The sequence below is a fragment of the Nuphar pumila genome, chromosome 3, assembly GCF_984573655.1.
Source record: "Nuphar pumila chromosome 3, dmNupPumi1.hap1.1, whole genome shotgun sequence".
NCBI classification, from domain to species: Eukaryota; Viridiplantae; Streptophyta; class Magnoliopsida; order Nymphaeales; family Nymphaeaceae; genus Nuphar; species Nuphar pumila.
This window is the reverse complement of record NC_143251.1, coordinates 9,086,047-9,106,934: the sequence shown is the minus strand read 5'-3', so window position 1 is coordinate 9,106,934 and position 20,888 is coordinate 9,086,047. Positions and strand designations below refer to the sequence as shown.

At 32.9% G+C, this 20,888-nt stretch overlaps 1 protein-coding gene across 2 annotated transcripts in view; it reads right to left on the bottom strand.

Moving 5' to 3' along the window:
* Window positions 1-898: 898 nt before the first annotated feature.
* The window catches only part of LOC149841870 (putative MO25-like protein At5g47540), a 37,499-nt gene continuing 17,509 nt past the window's right edge, over window positions 899-20,888 (bottom strand). Inside the window, exons 5-12 of one of the 2 annotated variants that reach the window (XR_016430737.1) lie at window positions 18,028-18,121; window positions 17,068-17,127; window positions 3,832-3,900; window positions 3,527-3,625; window positions 2,316-2,360; window positions 2,005-2,107; window positions 1,661-1,787; window positions 899-1,216 (exon numbers count right to left, since the gene is read on the bottom strand). Coding sequence is in view for 1 of the 2 variants with exons in the window: in XM_089998745.1 (XP_089854871.1) it covers window positions 1,723-1,787; window positions 2,005-2,107; window positions 2,316-2,360; window positions 3,527-3,625; window positions 3,832-3,900; window positions 17,068-17,127; window positions 18,028-18,121 (535 nt within the window). In the remaining variant the exon portion in view is untranslated. Of the gene's footprint in view, window positions 1,217-1,422; window positions 1,788-2,004; window positions 2,108-2,315; window positions 2,361-3,526; window positions 3,626-3,831; window positions 3,901-17,067; window positions 17,128-18,027; window positions 18,122-20,888 lie in introns of those variants that run through there. The other variant, XM_089998745.1, reaches the window with a different exon arrangement.

Sequence of the window (20,888 nt, the reverse complement as noted above, 5' to 3'; positions counted from 1 at the left end):
ATTAGCCACATTCAACGCTACTTAACTCTAGAAACTTCCAGACTTTCCAGTCCATTGCAGGAACAGGGAGACTTGGTAACTGGCCACATAGTATTTTGTCATGATTTAGGAAAAGCAGCTTGCAATTCAAGACTTGAACTCGTAAATCTGTAACATTCATATCGTCAACCTCGGCGCAAGGATCTAAAGATTCAAGGATCTACTCGTCACTGCTTTGGAGAACAATCATAAACATCGTCATATCACATGCAGTGAGCACCCCCATATTATCTTGAAAATTTCAAAACCTCACATCAATGGCATCACAACCTCTCTCTTTCTCTAAGGGCACGTTTGAAAGAGAGAAAGATGTAGAAAAAGTGTGGCAAAATGGAAAATCCATATAGATTTTCTGACCCTTCCAAAGGAACGAGACTTTTATGCTGAGAGTTTTTTTAAAAAGTACATTTTTTTATAGGAAACGTTCCTCTACGGGAGGTGGCGGAGGAATGTTTCCTACGAAGAGAAAATTTAGTTTTACAGCCCTACCACTCATCTCACCACCACCCTCTCATTTTTTTGCATTTGTCCACTCTATTTTTCTCATGCTACACATGGAAAAACTTTCTTTTGGAGAACTCATCAAAAACTCTCATAGGCAAAACTTTGTTTTCCTATAAGAGTTTCTTTCTTCCAAATGTGCCCTAAATATATATTTGTTTATTTATTTTTAAACATTCATTTTATTTTTGTTACAAAGATTGCGTTTTATTTTTATTTTAGTTGTTAAACATTACATGCCCAATTTTTTTCCAAGATCTTAATCTCTCCTTAAAATGGTTTTAAAGGGAACCAACCCCCATACACGACCCTTTTTCAGCTCTTAAATTAGCTGCAAAGCCAAAGCTTTAAAGACTTGTTTCAGTTTACAATAAGACTTGTTTTTATCCAAATCCATCGTGAAATCTTAGTGATTCAAGCAAAATAAATCAAGATTACATGTGCGTGTGTCACATACACACTCTCTCTCTCTTCCACTTCCACAGACTGATAAGCAAAGGATGAGTCTCAATATGCAAACACAACAAAAAATAAGACCGCTTGAAGGATTCAGCAGTGACATGAAGATCCTAATCTAGTTGACTCCAACCAAAGCAAACCTGAACGACATTGCTATTTCAATGGAACCTCTGAATGTGTGGCGGAACCAGAACAAAAGTAGGGTCAAATTTCTGACCTGTCGGAAGAAATTAAAGAAAATGAAATGGTACCAATTGTCAATTTAAAGATCACAGGAAGACCAATCATAAGTAAAAGATACCGGAAAAAAACAAAAATAACAGGATAACAATACACACTAAAGCTATGCTAAAACATAACTGAGGTATTTTTATGAACAAAAATATGAAACAAAGACCAAGAACAGTTACTACCACATAAGCATTAGACACCAATATAAAATTTCATTAATTTACAGCACAAACTATACACTAGAATGATCTCGCAGCAATGTAGGTGAGATAGATACAAGGCAAGGCTTGTAACATATCCGCCCATCAACCAGGGAAAGTAAAAATGTCATTTACAGTTACCATGATGATCAAAGTGAGCAACAAGAATGACAAGAATCCTGCCATTTCTTGAAATAACAAGGCTGAATTATATGATTATATAACTTTACATTTTAATCTTGATCAACAAGGCGCCGGATTTTTGGGAGAAGAAATCACTCAAAGCATGTTCTCAGGGTGTCAATGATGCAATCTCTCTCACAACTTCAGCTTTGTCCTGATCGAATTGTTCATCCTCTGCCAAATCAGATATGAAAATACTTAATACAGCAATATACTCCAAGAAAAGTAAACAAAAAGGCAGTAAACTGCCCTTGTTTCGGTTAATAAACAGTGGCCCGGAAGACAAAGGCCCAGGGTTCTAAAACTACCATTAGTTTCAATGAAGGTATTTCCATTCTCCAAAGCTGCATCTATAGGCTACAGTAACATTGGTGGAGTGCCAGTGTCTTACCTTTGTCAGGCTTAAAGTTACTAAAGAACCGAAGCAACTTGTCTCTATTTGTCAGAAGGATATTAACAATGTCGGCTGGCTTGTTTTGATTAGCAACAAACACCTACAAATATGAAACTTCTTTAGAAGACGATATTCTTTGCCTTGTTCTTCAAAATCCTTGTATGGTGCAAATATACAGTCCAGAAATGAACTCCGATGTCAATCATCATAAGAAATCCATAAGTGTCAGAAGGTACAATGCACAAGTATCAAGTACATCTCATAATATATCTATAGTTGAAAAAAATATCAGACATTTAAAACTTCACCTTGAACACATGAAATGCTTCCAACTGAATATTCTTACTTGGTTCCTGCATACAGAAAAATGCCTCCGGTCAGCATCCGAACTCAAACATCAAGCCCATGTACTTGCTTTCTCTGTTTTAGGTTTTCAATAAATCAATGTCCAGTCAATGAAATGTTGGCTCTGTTTTGAAGCCTTGAAACGGTGTGTTACAGTTTCCCCCCAGTGTTCACATGCTCTTTGCTATTTGGGAGTAGCATTGCCAAAACACTGCATTGGGAATGGAGTTGGTAGCCCCAAACCCATTTTTCAACACCATTGACAAGATGATGTTTTTGGCAACTCGATCTTCAACACCAAGTTTAGGCAAAACCATACTTTGGCAACACATGGAAACTGTGTTTCCATCTCAATGCAAGGCTCCCAAATAGAGCCTTAATTGCAGTGTTAAGATGGCAAAAAGGGATGGCCTAAAAAATTTGGGTGTCACAACTATACCTACATTGGACTAGAATTTGATGCTGTCCTCAGCTCACTCCAGCCCCTCCATCTGTATTCTACCAGTTCTTACATGGGACAGAAGTTTTTATATAATATGTATTGTTTCTTAGATAAAGACAATTAAAACCTAGTAGTATAAAAACTATTGATACAATAACGATTATTATTATAATGATATCAAAAACAACTTCATCCTCTCCTCTTCATTTAAGCAGTGCAACATAGGCTTGTGGTTTAACAGCTTTAACGCCCATAAGGTGAACACTCTACGCAACTAAGTTTTTTTATGGCTTGCCAAAGATACTTCCAAAATATATGCAAGTTAAATATTACAAAAATAAGACCAGCATGAACACCAGCCATGTCACAGGGGCATGCTGTTCCAGACACCTGAACATGAGGATGACATACTATGACACATGTCTAGCACCATTTACATTTTTAATATTTTTTTGTATTTTAAGTTAATAATTATATTTTTATATACTAGAACTAATAAAAATATTTTTATATATTAAATATTAAAAACACTACATTGCTCATGCCCTTATTTTCATAAGAATCACATATTCATGTCTCAAATCGATATTTATCTGTCCCATATCTATGTGACAGAGAACACCAGAAGAAAAGCAACATTAAACCACATATACTCTCAACTATTTTTAAGCAGGAAAAAAGCCACTACAGAGTCCCTTTTTTATAAATCAAAGTCATTATAATATTGCATACCCTTAGAAGATTCATCAATATTCTCAAATTATCCTTGGAGTTCACATAACGCACCATGACCACAACATTCGCACGATCCAACAGAATATCTCCCAGAAGCTGCAAGAGAGGGACTTAAGCCTTTGAATATCAAATGTTAGATAATAATGCAATTGCATGCAGAGGAACAAATAAGCATTAGAAAGTAACAACAACAACTCCATCATAAGCACACATTTAAACAGACAACTCCAACTATTAATGCAGATGAATAAAACTCACATGAATTGCAGGATCAAAACAATATTTGCTAGTCTGATATATACCTTTATAGCCTGTCTTCTCGTGATATAATTGGGTGACTCTAACAGCTTTGAGTTATATTCAGCGAAAAACTGCAACATGAAGTGCATGTCACAGTATAAGTGTTAATTATCACTGAAATAACAAAACACTTTAAAAAATCCAAATAGTTAGGCACAAAAAGTAAAGAAGTAACAAAACATAAGATGAAGAAAATAGTACAGGAATAAAACTGAATGTGTGAACCAAACATGATGAAGAAAATAGTACAGGAATAAAAATGAATGTGTCGTGCATGTATGTTAGGTAGGCTTAGAATGCTTACAAATTGTAATAAAATAGGCAGAAGTGTAACCCAAGAATGCACAAGCATTCACAAAGTCCAATAATGGACAAGCATAATGGCATTCAAACAAGTAGTCTACAAAGGCACAATATGAAAGCCTAAAAAGCCTATACAAGCATAAAAAATAATGAAATATTTATTGGATGAAACCTTGAAAGGCATGACAAATACAAGGAGGATAACCCCATATTTATACACAAAAGAGAGCATATGAGAGGCCATTGGGAGCTCCCACATGGAGTCATTGGGGGCCCAACAACTTTATGTTGGGACCCCCAATGCATAATACAAAAAAAAAGAGAAAAAGAAAAAATACAAAAATAAAACAAAAAATAATCTACCTAATTTAAAATAGTTGTTTCTAGAAACAACTATATAAAAAGATTAAAATACCCTTCTCGAGTATATTGAAAAAATTACTCCTATCGGGTATATATATATATATATATATATATATATATATATATATATATATATATATATATATATTTTAACACCCTCCCTCAAACTTCACGGGAAAAAATATCCCGAAAGTTTGAAAATACAAAAAGAATCTTGGGAAGAAGTCCAAGTCTTCAAGAATCTTCAAGGGAAATCTCCATCTTTATGACATCTCAGAAAATTCTTGCAAATATAAGTCTTCAAAATGCCTTTATTGGTGATCATCCCCAAATACCTTCATTGGTTAATGTATCGAAGGTATTACATTCTTAAAGATCCTGTATAGAAAGAACAAACCAAAAAAAGACTCCAAGTACACAAGAAAAATATTTTAGCCCAAGAGTTGCAAATTTTTTAACAAGAATATATAGTAAAGCAGGAATAACATGGTTTAAACAAAATAGTAATAACTTTTTGAATCATTAGATACTAAGAAAGACAAGAGGAGCATCCCTCAAGGATGAAATTAAATCATAATCAACTTATTTTCAAGAAACCATAACATTGATTATAAGAAGATTTTATTATTTAAAGGGCATATGATTTATTAAGAAAATATGCACAATTATGCATAAAAATTACCTTAAATAAAATGATGGTCTTCCAAAAAGCATATGAATCTCTCAAAAGAATGTCTATTAAGAACACTTCAAACAAATCCCATAAAAGAGTATAAGTGAAAGAGCACAATAAAAATAAGTAAATCTTTATTTATGACAAAAATGCTTAAAAAGCATTGAATATGCATCATGTGAAAATGTCTTCATGACTAAAAGAACATCAAGTTAGAAAGATGACTTTAATGTGAAAATATCTTCAATAAGATCAAGTCCAAAGATGGTTTGATTAACCCACAAAAACCACAAAGAAGCTAAGTGCACAAAGGCACAATGAAGAACACTTGGAACAAGTGTGCACAAAGGCACAACAAATACAATAGATCACAAATGCACAAAGGCACAAAGGCATAATATAGAATCTTTATTTAGAGAACTCAAAATCTTTAGAAAGAACTAATGAACTTTATGCATGCAATTATGTGAATCACGCACATGAAACAACAAATGAAAAGATAACAACTTTTATCAAAGATGAGTTAATTAAATTTATGTATACCACAATGTGGACACAATAAACAATTTAAAAGCATAATTCACTCACCCATCCTAGAGTGATTTTAAGTATAGAGGACAAAATATATACATATATATATATAATGTTATCAATGAAATGCATGAATTTTATCGATAACTATTTTTCCATACAAGGAACAAGTAGTAAAGAATTTTAAAAGATTCATTAAAGAATTTAAAAGATTCTTCGTGACAAAGGGAATGATATAAGCAAGTCAAAACCAATTTGCGAAAGATGACAAATTTTTAAAAAAATCCCATAATATCAAGAAATGGTATTTTGCAAACTTTATTAATGCAATGCAAGATACATGAGATTATTTCAATCAATCATTTCTCATAAAAAAGATGAGTTTGCCAATTTTGAAAAAATTCTCAAACATTTGAATGAGTAAATTAGAGCATCAATTTAACCATCACAAGCAATCACCTCCTAGTCCTCTAAACCTCAAATATCAGGTGTATCAGCGACTAGACCAAGAGCATAAACAACATGTCACTAAAGGGCCAAAAACACACATAAAGGTGTGTAAAAACACTTCTTGTCTACATATAATGAAACTTGAGACGAGTGCATCAACGACTAGAACAAGAGCACAAAGCCAACAATGGGCTAAAAATCACACAAAAGTGTGAACAAATGTCTCTTGTCTACGTATAATGACACACAAAATCAAGTGTATCAGCTACTAGAGCAAGAGTACAAAGCCAACCATGGGCTACAAACCACACACGAAGGTGTGAAACATCTCTTGTCTACATATAATGACACTTAAAACAAGTGTATCAGCTACTAGAGCAAGAGTACAAAGCCAACAATGGGCTAAAAACCACACACGAATGTGGGATCAACATCTCTTGTCTACATATAATGACAGTTAGATAAGAGGCATAAAAATATAAAAAAAACTGAGGTAAGAAAGCTTGTAATGAAAACACTAATGCAATTAAGAAATCAATTTTTGACCATATTTCAAAACACCATGGTTTCAAAAATTAGATATTCATCACAGATACACATAATTAAAAGCATCCATAATTAAAAGCATCCATAATTAAAAACAATGGCCAAAAAACAAATGAGTGATCAATACACTCTCAATCAGAGATTACATAATTGTCAGTTAGAGTCAAACTATACGTTAACAATCTAAAATAACATAAAACAAGGTGCACACAACTCACCCCAACAAATATGTCCGATACAATAATAATAAGGCCAAGGAAATTGATGCATCATATAAAATTCTGTGATGGACAAAAACAATGCCACAAGAAGGCAATAAATACTCACGAAAATCATTTTTCAAATAGGTGAGTTCATAAAGGGAACTGATTTGAAAATTCAAATTAAAGATCCAATAATGGTAGATGATCCATCTTAGAGAAAGTGCAATCATATGCAACCTTTTCAATAAACATGAATCATGCTTAACATAATCAATTTCGATCAAGGAATAGATGCACTAGAACATGTTGTATACAAAAGATCTAATAATTTTAAAGAGAAGACAAGAACATATTGTCTTAAAAGGAAAAAATCTACTATGAGACAAACATGTAATATATTAAGGAAATAATACATATAAAGTTTTTAGAAGAACCTTTTACAATCTCAAAAATAGACATAATTACTATCAATCATGAATACTTGAGGCAATAAGATGATCTAATAACTCATAGCCACATAGGTTATGTAGAAGCTATGAAATTATACCAAACATGATTCATAATGCAATCTAATTTTGTGTGACTATGACACATTTTTTAGAAAAAAAATGAGTTAACAAAAATACATTCAAAGCATTTACTTTCTATATGAAAGTCAAATCACAAATATCGAAGATCATTCTCAAGCATAATCAATCAAAAATGTTTTTCAAGGAATTAGTTTTGCATAACGAGAAAAAAACATCTTATTGTAATGAGATATGCGGAAATACAAATTACAAGGGATAATACAAGAGGATTTCATAAAGAACCAATTATCACAAGCACATAAAGTGCAAAATACACAAAAACCCACTAAGGGTTAAATGCTAAAAAGCAAAAGAAGAATATTATTGAAGGAAAAATGAGAGAATCGTTGAAATCATGAGTATGTAAAGATATCCACGATATTAAAGTAAACATGATGACACAAGGTGTACTTCATACAAATTTCTAAAATTTTAAGAAAATCATAAAATTCATAATGATTACCAATAATTATTATGATAAAGCCAAATGCATATAACAAGAAAAGCATAATCTTGAAGATTAAAGTAAAACCATATATTCTTGTAAAATATAATTTCTATGACAATATGCATAATTAAAAAACAAATATTTTATGAAGATATGCTTACGCACAAGATTTAATAATTTCTTTAAATAACTACTCATTTTTAACATATTTAGCAAGAGGCTACTATATTTTAAATACATTTTCAAATGCATACCATAAATATTTAAAGTAGGAAATTCAAAGAAAATAGCAAAAGTATCCATATATATAATTATATATATATATATAATAATCAAGAAAGTAAGTGTTTTCTCATGCACAATGCATGAGATAAATACTACAAGTGACAACTTTTTTTCAAAAAAGTATGTGATACATACCGGGTAAATTCTTTCTTTGAATCCCAACTTTGAGTGGCACGCTTTTCAAGGTGACCACCGTAATGAAACAACACACGAGCTATTCTTCTAGAGACTAAGCTCTGATACCATGTAATAAAATAGGCAGAAGTGTAACCCAAAAATGCACAAGCATTCACAAAGTCCAATAATGAACAAGCACTATGACATTCAAACAAGAAGTCCACAAAGGGACAATATGAAACACTAAAAAGGCTATACAAGCATAAAAATAATGAAATATTTATTGGATGAAGCATTTAAAGGCATGACAAATACAAGGGGGATAACCCCATATTTATACACAAAAGAGAGCATATGAGAGGCCATTGGGGGATCCCACGTGGAGTCGTTGGGAGCCCCCAACGACTCTATGTTGGGACCCCCAATGCATAATACAAAAAAAAGGAAAAAAAGAAAAAATAAAATAAAAAATAATCTACCTAATTTAAAATAGTTGTTTCTAGAAACAACTATATAAAAGACTAAAATACCCCCTCTCGAGTATATTTACAAAACTACCCCTATTGGGTATATTGTATTAATATATATATATATATATATATATATTATATGTGTGTAAATACATATATTTTAACACAAATAACATACAAAATGCATACAAATGTTGGTGCCAACAGGTACAAAGTAACAACATATCCTCAAAAGATAAGGTCTAAAGATATCTAGATAAGTTGTTAAAGGAGATTTTATCTTCGGTGTCCAATGAAAATCCTGAAATTTTACCAGGTAAAAGAGAACAAGTTAAAGGAAAAGATAAAGACCTCCTTCCATGAAAAACAACCCTCCATGGCTCTAGGCTAAAGTATATTCGCTTCAAGCCTTCACCATCATAGATGAGCTTGTAATGAAACCAAATGTACAAGAATACAATTCCACCAAGGGCTACAAAGAGTGTACAAACACAAAAACCTCTAATGGGAAAAATACAATAAGCCGCAAGGGCTAGTACAATCAACTCACAAAGAGTATAAGAAAGAGAGAGAGAGAAGACCCAAAATATAAAAAATAATATCTATTGAAAATGCTTGAGACAACCATCCCACAAGGGGATTACTCCCCTTTATATAGAAAAGAGAGGCCATACAGAGCCCTTGAGAACAATCCCAAACAGCTATAAATATAGCTGTTGGGGATTCATAGCTGTTGGGAAGGTCCCAACAGCTATAATGGCTAAGGACCATTATTGTAATGAAACCAAATGCAGCCCCTAATAGGCAGAAACTATTACATGAAATAAAAAAGATTAAAATGCCCCTAAAAGACATTACCAATTACATCGTAATATATATAATATATACATATACATCAATGTGGCTAAAAACTTTCACCTTGAGGTACAAAAAAAGCGCAAATTGCCTGAGGTGTACGCCTCAAGGCAAGGCGTGCCCCTATTATTAACAGGTCAAAGCCCCCATTTGACCCAATTTTAGGGGAAAAACAAGGAAAGCTCGACCCTAATTAGGGTCGGGCATCCTCACTTTTCTCAGTCTCTCTCACTCTTTTCTCAATCTCCCTCTCGCTCGTCTCTCCCTCCGTCTCTCTCTTGCTAAGTCTCTCTCTCTCCCTCTCTTTATCGGTCTCTCTCTGCCAAGAAGAAGAAGAAGAAGAAGGTTGTTTTTGCCCTTTCCCTCTCTCTTTGCTGCTAGGTAGTCTCTATTTTTGTTCTTCTTTTTGTATTTTTTTATGTTAGTTATTTTTTTTAATAATAACCACTGGGTTTTTTATTTCTGCCAAGTGTCAACACAAGGAGTAAGAAGAAGATTTCTCTCTCTCTCTCTCTCTCTCTCTCTCTCTCTCTCTCTCTCTCTCTCTCTCTCTCTCTCAGCAGATAGGTATGTTTCTTCTCTTTTGGGATTCTGTTTTTATGTTAGTCATTATTTTTTTAATGTTAGCCTTTTTTTATTTCTGCCAAGTACCAACATTGATTTTATACTCTCTTTTGTTTTGAAAATAAATGCATTTTTCTATATCAATCATGAATAATAGCAGCATACAACACTTTCATATGTTTTTCCCATTATGAGAAACCCATCTTGTAAATGGAATTGTGAACTAGTGTAAGTTAATCATCTTTCAACATATGCACATGAATTCTTGTTTTTAATCCTTTATTATAAAACTGCAGATTTTACTTTTACTGGAGGTTTAGATTTCCTACTGCCTAAGATAAAATAATAATAATAATACAACCACCATATCAGCTAGAATTTTAAATGCAATGCCATGTTACATACTTATGGTATTTTCAAGCTCAAAGTGTTATACAAATATCACTTGTTTGTGTAATATATGGTGATTCTCATTGATTATGAATTTGGATTCATTGGATTATAATCATTATATAAAGCATTGGCTCAATTTTTTTTTATTTTAATTTATTTTTTGTTATCTACCTCCACATTTATGTTTTTATATATAATTGTAATTGATTTCTTGTTTTCATAACTCTTTATTTATGCTTTATATATAAATTGTAATTGATTTTTTGTTTGTAAAACTTTGAGTTTTTATAGTCTTGTATGGATTTTTGCAGTTGAACAATGGGAAGAGATGTAGGAAATGTAAAAAAAAGATTGCATGTGGCATTTCAAGGTTGAAACATCACTTAGCTGGGACAAGACATGGTGTAAGTGCATGCCAAGATGTTTCACCTGAAGTGAAAATGTCTTTTAATAATCATCTAAGAGATTATAAGGAAAAGAAACAAAAGGAACAAAGCAAGTTAGAAGTGAGGAGGACTGTTTATTTTGATTCAGCATCATCAGCGCCTGATAATGTGCATGCCAGTGGATCAAGCAATATGGCAAAAACAAGCATCGATGGTCCCATAGACCAATTTATAAATAAAAAAACATGATAGACAACAATTAATAATGCATTCAAAAGGGATGAGAGAAAATCCGTATGTCGTGTCATTGGGAGATTTTTTTATGCTAATGCCTTATCATTTAATCTTTGCAACAATCCATATTTTAGTCCAATGTTAGAAGTTGTTGCAAATTATGGATGAGAGTTCAAATCACCTTCTTAACACGAGACCGGGACATGGATTTTGAAGGAAGAGGTAGATTCTACTCATGAAATATTTAAAAAGCTTCAAGAAAGAATGGCTCAAAGTTGGTTTCAACATTATGACAAATGGTTGAACATATGAAAATGAAAGAAATTTAATTAATTTTTTTGTTAAGAGCTCATTAGGGACAATATTTTTAAAGTCGGTTGACATTAGTGAGATGGAAAAACTTGCTGAAAATTTGTGTAAGTTGTTTGAAGTTGTTAATAAAAATTGTGAAGATAATGTGGTGCAATTTATTATAGATAATGCATTAAATTATGTAACAGTTGATAATAAGTTAACAACAAGTAAAACATTTTTTGGCTACCATGTGCAATACATTGCTTGGATTTGATGTTAGAAGTTATTGAAAAAATATCAATTTTTAAAGAAACAATAGAAAAGTCAAAGAAAATTATAAAATATATTTAGTCATGCATGGAAAATAAATTTGATGAGAAAGTTCACAAAACAAAGATAATCTAAGCCTTCAATGTTATCGTCTGAAGAATCCATATAAACAGGTTTTGCTTCATCCTCATTCTCTATCTCTTCATCATCCGCACTTTCTTCTTCTATATCCTCAATCATTTTGTTTTCTTTTCATTTTTCTTAAAAAAATCATATATTAAATACTTATTGTATATAATTGAAAAAATACATTTATATTCATAGAAAAGTAAAAAGAATAGAGTTTTACCTAGAGCTTTTGATGACATGTCATGCCTAAAACCACTTTATGAACCATGATGTGAAGTGGCTTCTTCAATAGGCACATGCTCAATAGCGTTTATGTCGAAGTTCGGATCCAGCCATGAATCCTCCAACCAATTGTGATTGCTAGACAATATTGAATCTTCCTTCTCCACAATCCAGTCATCGTTTGAGTCCATATGATCAAGACATGTAAGGTCTTTGGTAATCTTCCTCTTCATATTTCTCTCTCTTAACTTCATATTGTACATTACAAAAACTAGTGCATTCATCTTCTCGTGTTCAAGTATATTTATCTGTTTTGAATGTGCCTATAATTTCAAATAATTGATAATCAATTATAAAATAATTAAACCTATAGAAATGTATTAAAAAAATAGAATACAAAGTAATATACCAATGAGAAAACACTCTAATTTCCCTCACACCCCGATGCACTACATGTCAAACTCAAAATTCGAATTGCAAAATTCATACCCCGATGCACTACATGTCAAACTCAAAACTCGAATTGCAAAATTCATCAATTCAGGATTTTTGTGCCAAAATGAACTCCACTAGTCAGTTGTATTCAAATAAAATAATAAAAAATAATTAAAACATTAAGAATCTCACAATTAACAAAAAATAGTATAATTGCAAACTTACCAGGACTTTTTAGTTTCCTTGTTGTAAGCATTATCTCTCTACCAAACAATTTTTTTCCTTTTCAAGTGCATCGATTTGTGTTGTAATTTTCAACCGAACATTTTCAATGGAAACCATTTTTTAACACAATCATAAAACCACTCATAACTTCTCCATCTAGGTTGAAGTTGTCAGTGTAATGAAATTGAGGATTTAAATAATAAGCAACCATATGCAAAGGCTTATAGAGTCGCAAGTCTCATCATCTATCAATAATATCTCAAATAAGTTTATATTTTCTTTCAACATTATCAAGATTCGAAGTAATCTCTTCCTTTACTCTATCCATTGCCTCATACAAAAATCTCATGACAGGTTCATCTGCATCCACTAAATGCAACACTTTCACAAAAGATAGTATAGTTTTAATTGCATATAATATGACAACCCAAAACTTACGATCATTAAGAATAACATGAGCAATGTCCTTAGCATCGAGCTTTTTGTAGTAATTAGATGATCTAAAATTTGAAAATAAAGAACATTGACTTCAACTCTTTCTTGTAACATCCGATATTATGAAGCATGAGAAATAATGTGGCAAAACAAGTTACTGCGGGACGTAGAAGTTCTCTCTTTTCTGGGAACTTTCCTATCAAATTTAGTATTCATGCATGACTATAGATATATCTTATAATTTTATTTTATTTTTTATTGTATTTTTAAAAATTGATATTTTTCCAATATCTTCTAAAATCAAAATTCAAGCAATGCGCTGCACATGATATCCAAAAAAATATTTTATCTCTGTTAACTTATTCTCAGCTACCACATAATTTGGTGCGTTATCTGTAATAAATTGCACTACATTCCTTTCACGAACTTAGTTAACAACTTCTTCAAACAACTTAGATAAATTTTCAACAATTTTTTCTATCTCACTGAGGTCAACCAACTTAAAAAATATTATCACTGACGAACTGTTCACAAAAAAATTAATTAAATTTCTTCCCTTTTCATTGTCTAACCATCTGCCATAATGCTACAATCAACTTTGGGTCATTCTTTCTTAAACTCTTTTAATAATTCATAAATAGAATCTATCGTGTCCTTTAAAATCCATGTCTTGATCTCGTGGTAAGAAGATGGTTTGAACCTTCACCCATAATTTGCAACAACTTCTAGCATTGGACCAAAATATGGATTGTTGCAAAGATTAAATTATAAGGCATTGGCATAAAAAAAATCTTTCAATGGCACGACATACGGATTTTCTCTCATTCCTTTTGAATGTTGTCGTGCTTCTTTGTTTATAAATACCATGGGACCAGTTGTGCTTGTTTTTGCCATACTGTTTGATTCACTGGAATGCACATTATCAGTCGTTGATGATGCTGAACCAAAATAAATAGTCCCCTCACTTCTAACTTGTTTTGTTCCTCCTCTTATTTATTTTCCTTATAATCTCTTAGATGATTCTGAAAAGACCTTTTCACTTCTGGTGAAACATCTTGGCATACACTTACATCATGTCTTGTCCCAACTAAGTGATTTTCAACCTTGAAATGCCACATACGATCTCTTTTTTATAGTAATTGCAAATTACATGTCCTATGAGTTTGGGATCTATAGTGGGATTTGAAACTTTACTTCCATGATCCCATCCTACATCTCTTCACATTTTTCAAATGCAAAAATCCATAAGACTATAAAAACTCAAAGTTTTACAAACAAAGAATCAATTACAATTTACATATAAAGCATAAATAAAGAGTTATGAAAACAAGAAATTAATTACAATTACATATAAAAATACAAATATGGAGGTAGATAACAAAAAAAATTAAAAAAATGCTTTATATAATGATTATAATCCAATGAATCCAAATTCATAATCAATGAGAATCACCATATATTACACAAACACGTGATCAGGTCAAATTTGTATAACACTTTGAACTTGAAAATACCATAAGCATTTAACATGGCATTGTATTTAAAATTCTAGCTGATAAAAAACAAACATTATAAACTTCACGGTCTCAATACTAAACAGAACCCATGAGAATCACCATATATTACACAAACACGTGATCAGGTCAAATTTGTATAACACTTTGAACTTGAAAATACCATAAGCATTTAACATGGCATTGCATTTAAAATTCTAGCTGATAAAAAACAAACATTTTAAACTTCACGGTCTCAATACTAAACAGAACCCACAACCTAAACCATGCCAGAAAAAGATTGGACAGAATATGAACATCTTTTTTGTATATTTTAAGTATTTGTTTTCAATTTTTATTTCTGATGGTTGTATTATTATTATTATTATTATTATTATTATTATTATGTCTTAGGTAGAAGCAAATCTCAAGATTCTCAACCTCTAATAAAAGTAAAATTTGTAGTTTTATGATAAAAGGATTAAAGACAGGAATTCAAGTGCATCTGCTGAAAGGTGATTAACTTACATTAGTTCACAATTCCATTTAAAAGATGGGTTTCTCATACGGGGAAAAACATACAAAAATGCTGCATGTTGCTATTATTCATGATTGATCTAAAAAATGCATTTTTTTCTAAACAAAAGAGAGTACAAAATCAGTGTTGGTACTTGGTAGAAATAGAAAAGGCTAACATTAAAAAAAAATAGCCTTTTGAGCCTCAAGGCGCGCTTTTAACAACACTGGTGCCTATGTTTTCTTTCCACAAGACCATTTTGTTGAAGAGTTTTGGAGCAAGATCTTTGGTGAATAATTTCATTTTGTTTAAAATAATTTTGAAATTTATTTGACATATATTCACCACCCGAATCAGATCTAAAAATAGATATACTAGTTTGGAATTTATTTTTTACAAGAACATGAAATTCTTTAAAGATTGAAAAAACATTGGATTTGAACCTAAGGAAGTACACCCAAGTGAACCTAGTATAGTCATCAACAAAAATAACATATTAGGAATAACCTCCCTTTGATATGACCGGTGCCGGTCTCCATTCATCTGAATGCACAAACTCAAAAAGTTTCTTTTTGAAACAAAGTTACTATTAAAAAAAGGAGAAGAATGTGTTTTGCCAAGAATACAATAATTGCAAGTAAATTCTTTTTCATTACAAATTTTTTCCAAGAATAGAAAGAGATACAAGACACATGGATAACCAAGTCTTTTGTGACAAGTGATAACATCCTTAGAATGAATATGATTACAAAAAGATTTGGAAGGTAAAGACAAAAAATCCATATAGTAAACATAAAATGAAAAAGACTAAAATGCATCTAGACGACATTACTAATTACATCATAATATATATACATATACATGTATATATATACATAAACAAGTATATACGTATATAAATATGTATATATTTTAACAGAGCTTTCAGACATGGACATATCTATGATTGAACAGAAGATTTCACCTCAAAGGCAGAGTCAATATCCTCAAAGTTCAGCTAATTATTCAAGGGCCAACTTTTCATATCAAGGATATCGTGGACTAAACTGAAACCCTTGTGGGGATATTTCTTTCTTTGAACTAATTTTTCCAGCCATCATAATACTAACTAATAGAAGAAGTTGATAGCAATGCAAAGACGAGCAATCTAACAAGAAATGGGTGACTGATCAGGGCCAAGTATGGGTACCGGGTACGGGTACACACACAAGTTTTTTATGCACTTTAAAATAGATGAGAACACATAATGATTCAGGTCTGGATTTGGTCCAATCCCAAACTGGTCTGACCCGTACCTAATGAAGTACCAGCACCAGTATCCATGTCGACAAGGGTATGGTACCCATCCAGAAGTACCCAATTTACATAGTAGATATACCAGATAGAGCATTTTATATCCATCAAGAATGAGCCAGGCCTTCAACCTATAAAATGGGAAACCAACAACCATAACAGGCATAAATAAATGATTGAGCCTAATTCTTGGATGAACTTAACTATTTTATGATCAATGAGAAGATGGCCACAGCATATGCCAAACTCGATGTTATAACATTGACAAAATAAAGTGCACTAAACAGAGTACATTCTTCTGATATTTTAAATAGATAATAGTCTCAGACTATGGTGAAATAGCTCTACCGACTTGTCCAACTCTTACTACAAGTCAACTTCACATTCAATAGAAAGAGGAGATTACTTGTTTGATAGAAAGAAATCATATAAATATAATATAAGCAAAGAAATGGAAAGGAATTTTCAAAGTGACTTTTGCTGTAAGGTACTAGCTATGACTATCAAGGTGAACAAAACAAAAGGGTTCACATACCCAATCAAAACTTTTGTTAAGAAATTCTGCAACTGTTGATTTATGCCGTGTAAGAAGTTCCTGCAATAAAAAAAATTGCAGCCATTATTCATACTTGTGAAATATTCTGACTATGCATGAAGAAACAAGTCCAACATACAGATCATCTAAGATACGATAAAACAACCATTTCTGAAAATTGAAGCCACATAATGAATAAAGTATAGTGTCAATATGGGCCATAAGTTTCAATTTCACAGCAACAATTTAGATGGTTAAATTACAATATATCACATCATAGTAAAAGGCCAAACTTTTTCCACAACCATAGAAATGATAAAATTGAATTGGTTATCTTGATCAGTGAGGGTGCTTATCTAACAAGGAAAAAAGAAAACATTTAATACTGCCTATGTAACTCCAAGAAACAGGCCCCAAAGGGGGGTTGGCATAGTGGGGTGGGGCCTTGGCTGCTAGGCGGGTAGTCAAGGTTCGATTAACATGGGTGTCGCCCCTCTCCGCAAGCCAACGTGTAGCATAGGCCCCCAGGGCAGGGGTGCCAGCACGACGACCATAGGTATGGCAGGTTGAACCAGCGCGACCAGGTCTTCATGCCGGGTGTGGTTTCTTCGGGTTATAAATCCAAAAAAAAACTCCAAGAAACAGAAGTCAGCAATCATCCAGGTCAGACAAGATAGATCCTTGATGTTGTTGACTAATGCAGAGGTCCAGACTTGTCCAGAGTGTGTCAGAAACACTCGATGAAAAGGGCACTTTTAGCAATCAGTTTTTGAAAAAAAAATTATGCAGTGTGATAGATCATAACTGACTTGCTATGTTTAGTTCACAAAAGAAAGGTAAGAAGCAAAGAACAATTAGAAAAACCAAACCATGAGAGGCATTAATCTTCTCCGTAAGTACTTGTTTTTCATGTAACTCATATGAAACAAATTGTTAAAGTATTTTTCCAGTCTACTCAACCTTAAATGTAGCTGAAGCGTCAGAAGCTATGTCAAAATTCGGGAGCTGTATATAACTGAAAAACTTCTTCATGTGTTCAGATTCCAAAACATACCTATAAAACAAGAAAAAGAATATCACATTAAAAGCATGGATTTTCAGAAACAATAATTTATACTACATTTAGGGAGAAAAAAACAGTGGAATAAAAGAAGTGCGCAGGAAAGATGACATCAAAACTATTTCCAATTCTACCAATTACTATAAGAAAATGGATGTTGATGTCAAAGAAATCAGATGTTCTAAGTAGGCAAGCACAGAAAAAAGGAGACAGTTTATACAGTTTGATCCACAAGTCTCATCCCCAGTGTTGTGAAAAGTGTGCTTCAAGGCGCAAAAAGTGCCCCTCGCCGCAAGGCGAGGACCCTTAAGCCTTGAGGCATGCTAAAAATGCGAAAAACCTATGAGGCGCACGCCTCATGGAGAGGTGTGCGCCTCAGCAAAGTTTGGGTCAAATGGGGGGCCTGACTGTTTAGGTCTCTCTCTCTCTCTCTCTCTCAAGGAAGAAGGGACAGGTACTCTCTCACATCTTTCTCTCGTCTCTCTCTCTCTTCTTATTTGTTGTTATGTAAATATCATTTCTTTATCTTTTTTAACTGTGAGGTTATAAAGCTACATGGCTAATGGTGAAAATGTTGAGGGATTTTATCTTTTTCCACTTGACAATACTTTATACTAAATTCATAACTGTTAGGACCATCTTTGCTTATTTCCTTGTTCAATCTAGTTATACATTGTAGTTGCATAGCATTTTTTCTTACACAATGGGAGTTGTCAGTACTTGCAAGCAAGGTTGTCAGTATTGTATCATTACTTGTATAGGTCAGGCAAAAATTAGCCTGTATCGTAGCGTAAATTTTAAATAAAATTTTCCAAAAATTACAAAAAAATAAAGAAAATCAGAAAAAATAGCAAAAATTCTAAAAAAAATCATAACATATGAAACAATGATGAATTATACAAAATACAACCATAAAATCACATATGAAGCTATGTCACAGGGACTCGGCTAGCAGGGTGCCGCACCCGCGTCGACGCGGGTGCGGTCAACCCGACCCTAGGTGCGTTGACCGCACCCAGGGTCATTTTGGTCGGGGGGGGGGGGGGGGGGGGGGGGGCTGCTGGACCCTCGCCCGCCGACCGCGCAGCGGGACCCGCGCCGGGGGGAACCCCCGGACCCCCTTATATATATATTACATTTTTGCCCCTGCCGCACCCCCGCACCCATGTGACATAGATATGAAGCATTTATTTCTATAAGCTACATAAGACTTTTGCAATTAAGAACGTGCCACAAGACTCATAATTTCATATTACAAAAACAAAAACAAAATATTATACAACACCTCAATAATCATCTTCTTCTTCTCCTCCTCCTCTTGCTAAAATTAATAACAAACCATGCAACTGATAACTGACAATATAAATAATAGACAACTACATAATTTAAATTTTAAACACAATTAAAGCCTTAACTAACAATACTAAATTCATATCCAAGTTATACTAAAATATCATAAGTCATAATTAAACTATTAAAAATTCATGATAACTAAAAACATTACATTTAACCAATGTCTTACATGCCAATCTTCATCTCTAAAGTTCTAAACTATAAAGATCCTAAAACTAAACTATCTTCTAGAGTCTATTTTTCAAACATTAGGACAGTAATTCCTCGATGTTGCATCCAACTGTTGCGCGATGATCTCTTTATCTTTGGCCATTTTTTTTGGCAAGTGGGTCATCGCCATCACCATAAGAATCTAGAACAATGGTTGGAAGTCCTTTGCATTTTTGCAAAATTCTACTTCTTTGAATTTCTTCTAGTTCAACAATAACATCAGTACAAAAAGTGGCAGGAATAAATGGATAATCACATGGACGTACATTTTGACAAAGGCCTCTAATATATTGCTTAAATCTCTGCAGTCCATCTCTAATAATAGCACCAAAAAATAGACATTTCAATGATAACCCTAGTTGTGGTACATCATCCATGCTTCAGCAATATTGTCATCTCTATAAGATGAACATGAAGATAACATCGAAAGATCGAAAATAAAGTATAACCAATTAACCACCAAATAAAAATATAGACATACAAATATTTGACAAGTTTACACACACATAACAAACTTAAGTCCTAGCAGTACGAATGTTGATATTCATCTGCTCGATGAAATGTACTCTTGAGAAAATCACAAAAGCCCTCTCCTTTGCGTACGGATCGGCCCCCAAATCGCCCTCACGGCTCCTAGGGTGCATGGGTTTCCCTCTAATGGCCTCTACACAAATGAGGGAGTCGGCCCTCAAGAGGTATTTAAAACTCAAAAAGTAAAAAAATAACTTTCAATTTTTTTAAACTGCGTTGAAGGTGTATCATACGATACGCCCTGTATCGTACAATACGGGTGTATATAGGGATGTATCGTAAAATACACCTGATACGGATATGATACACACTCATATTGTGATACGAGTGTATATCATATCGGTTTGTCGCAAAGTTACAATATGTATCGTACTGTATCGTATGATACTTCCAACACGGGTTGTAAGAGTTATCTATTCAAATAGAATGCAAATCTAGTTTCCTTATTTTAGCTTAAATGTGTGAATCTCTTTTTTGTCCCCATATATTTGCACTTAAAACAAAGTTTTTTTATTTTCATGGCAGAATCTAATTCCCCTTGAAAAGTAAACTTTGAAATTTCTTAGATTACACCATGACTGCAAAAAGGAACACAATTGTGAAAGGCTTAAGCCTTTTTTATAAAGGTTTAAACCCTATGTTACTGCGACACGGCACCTTGGGTGCC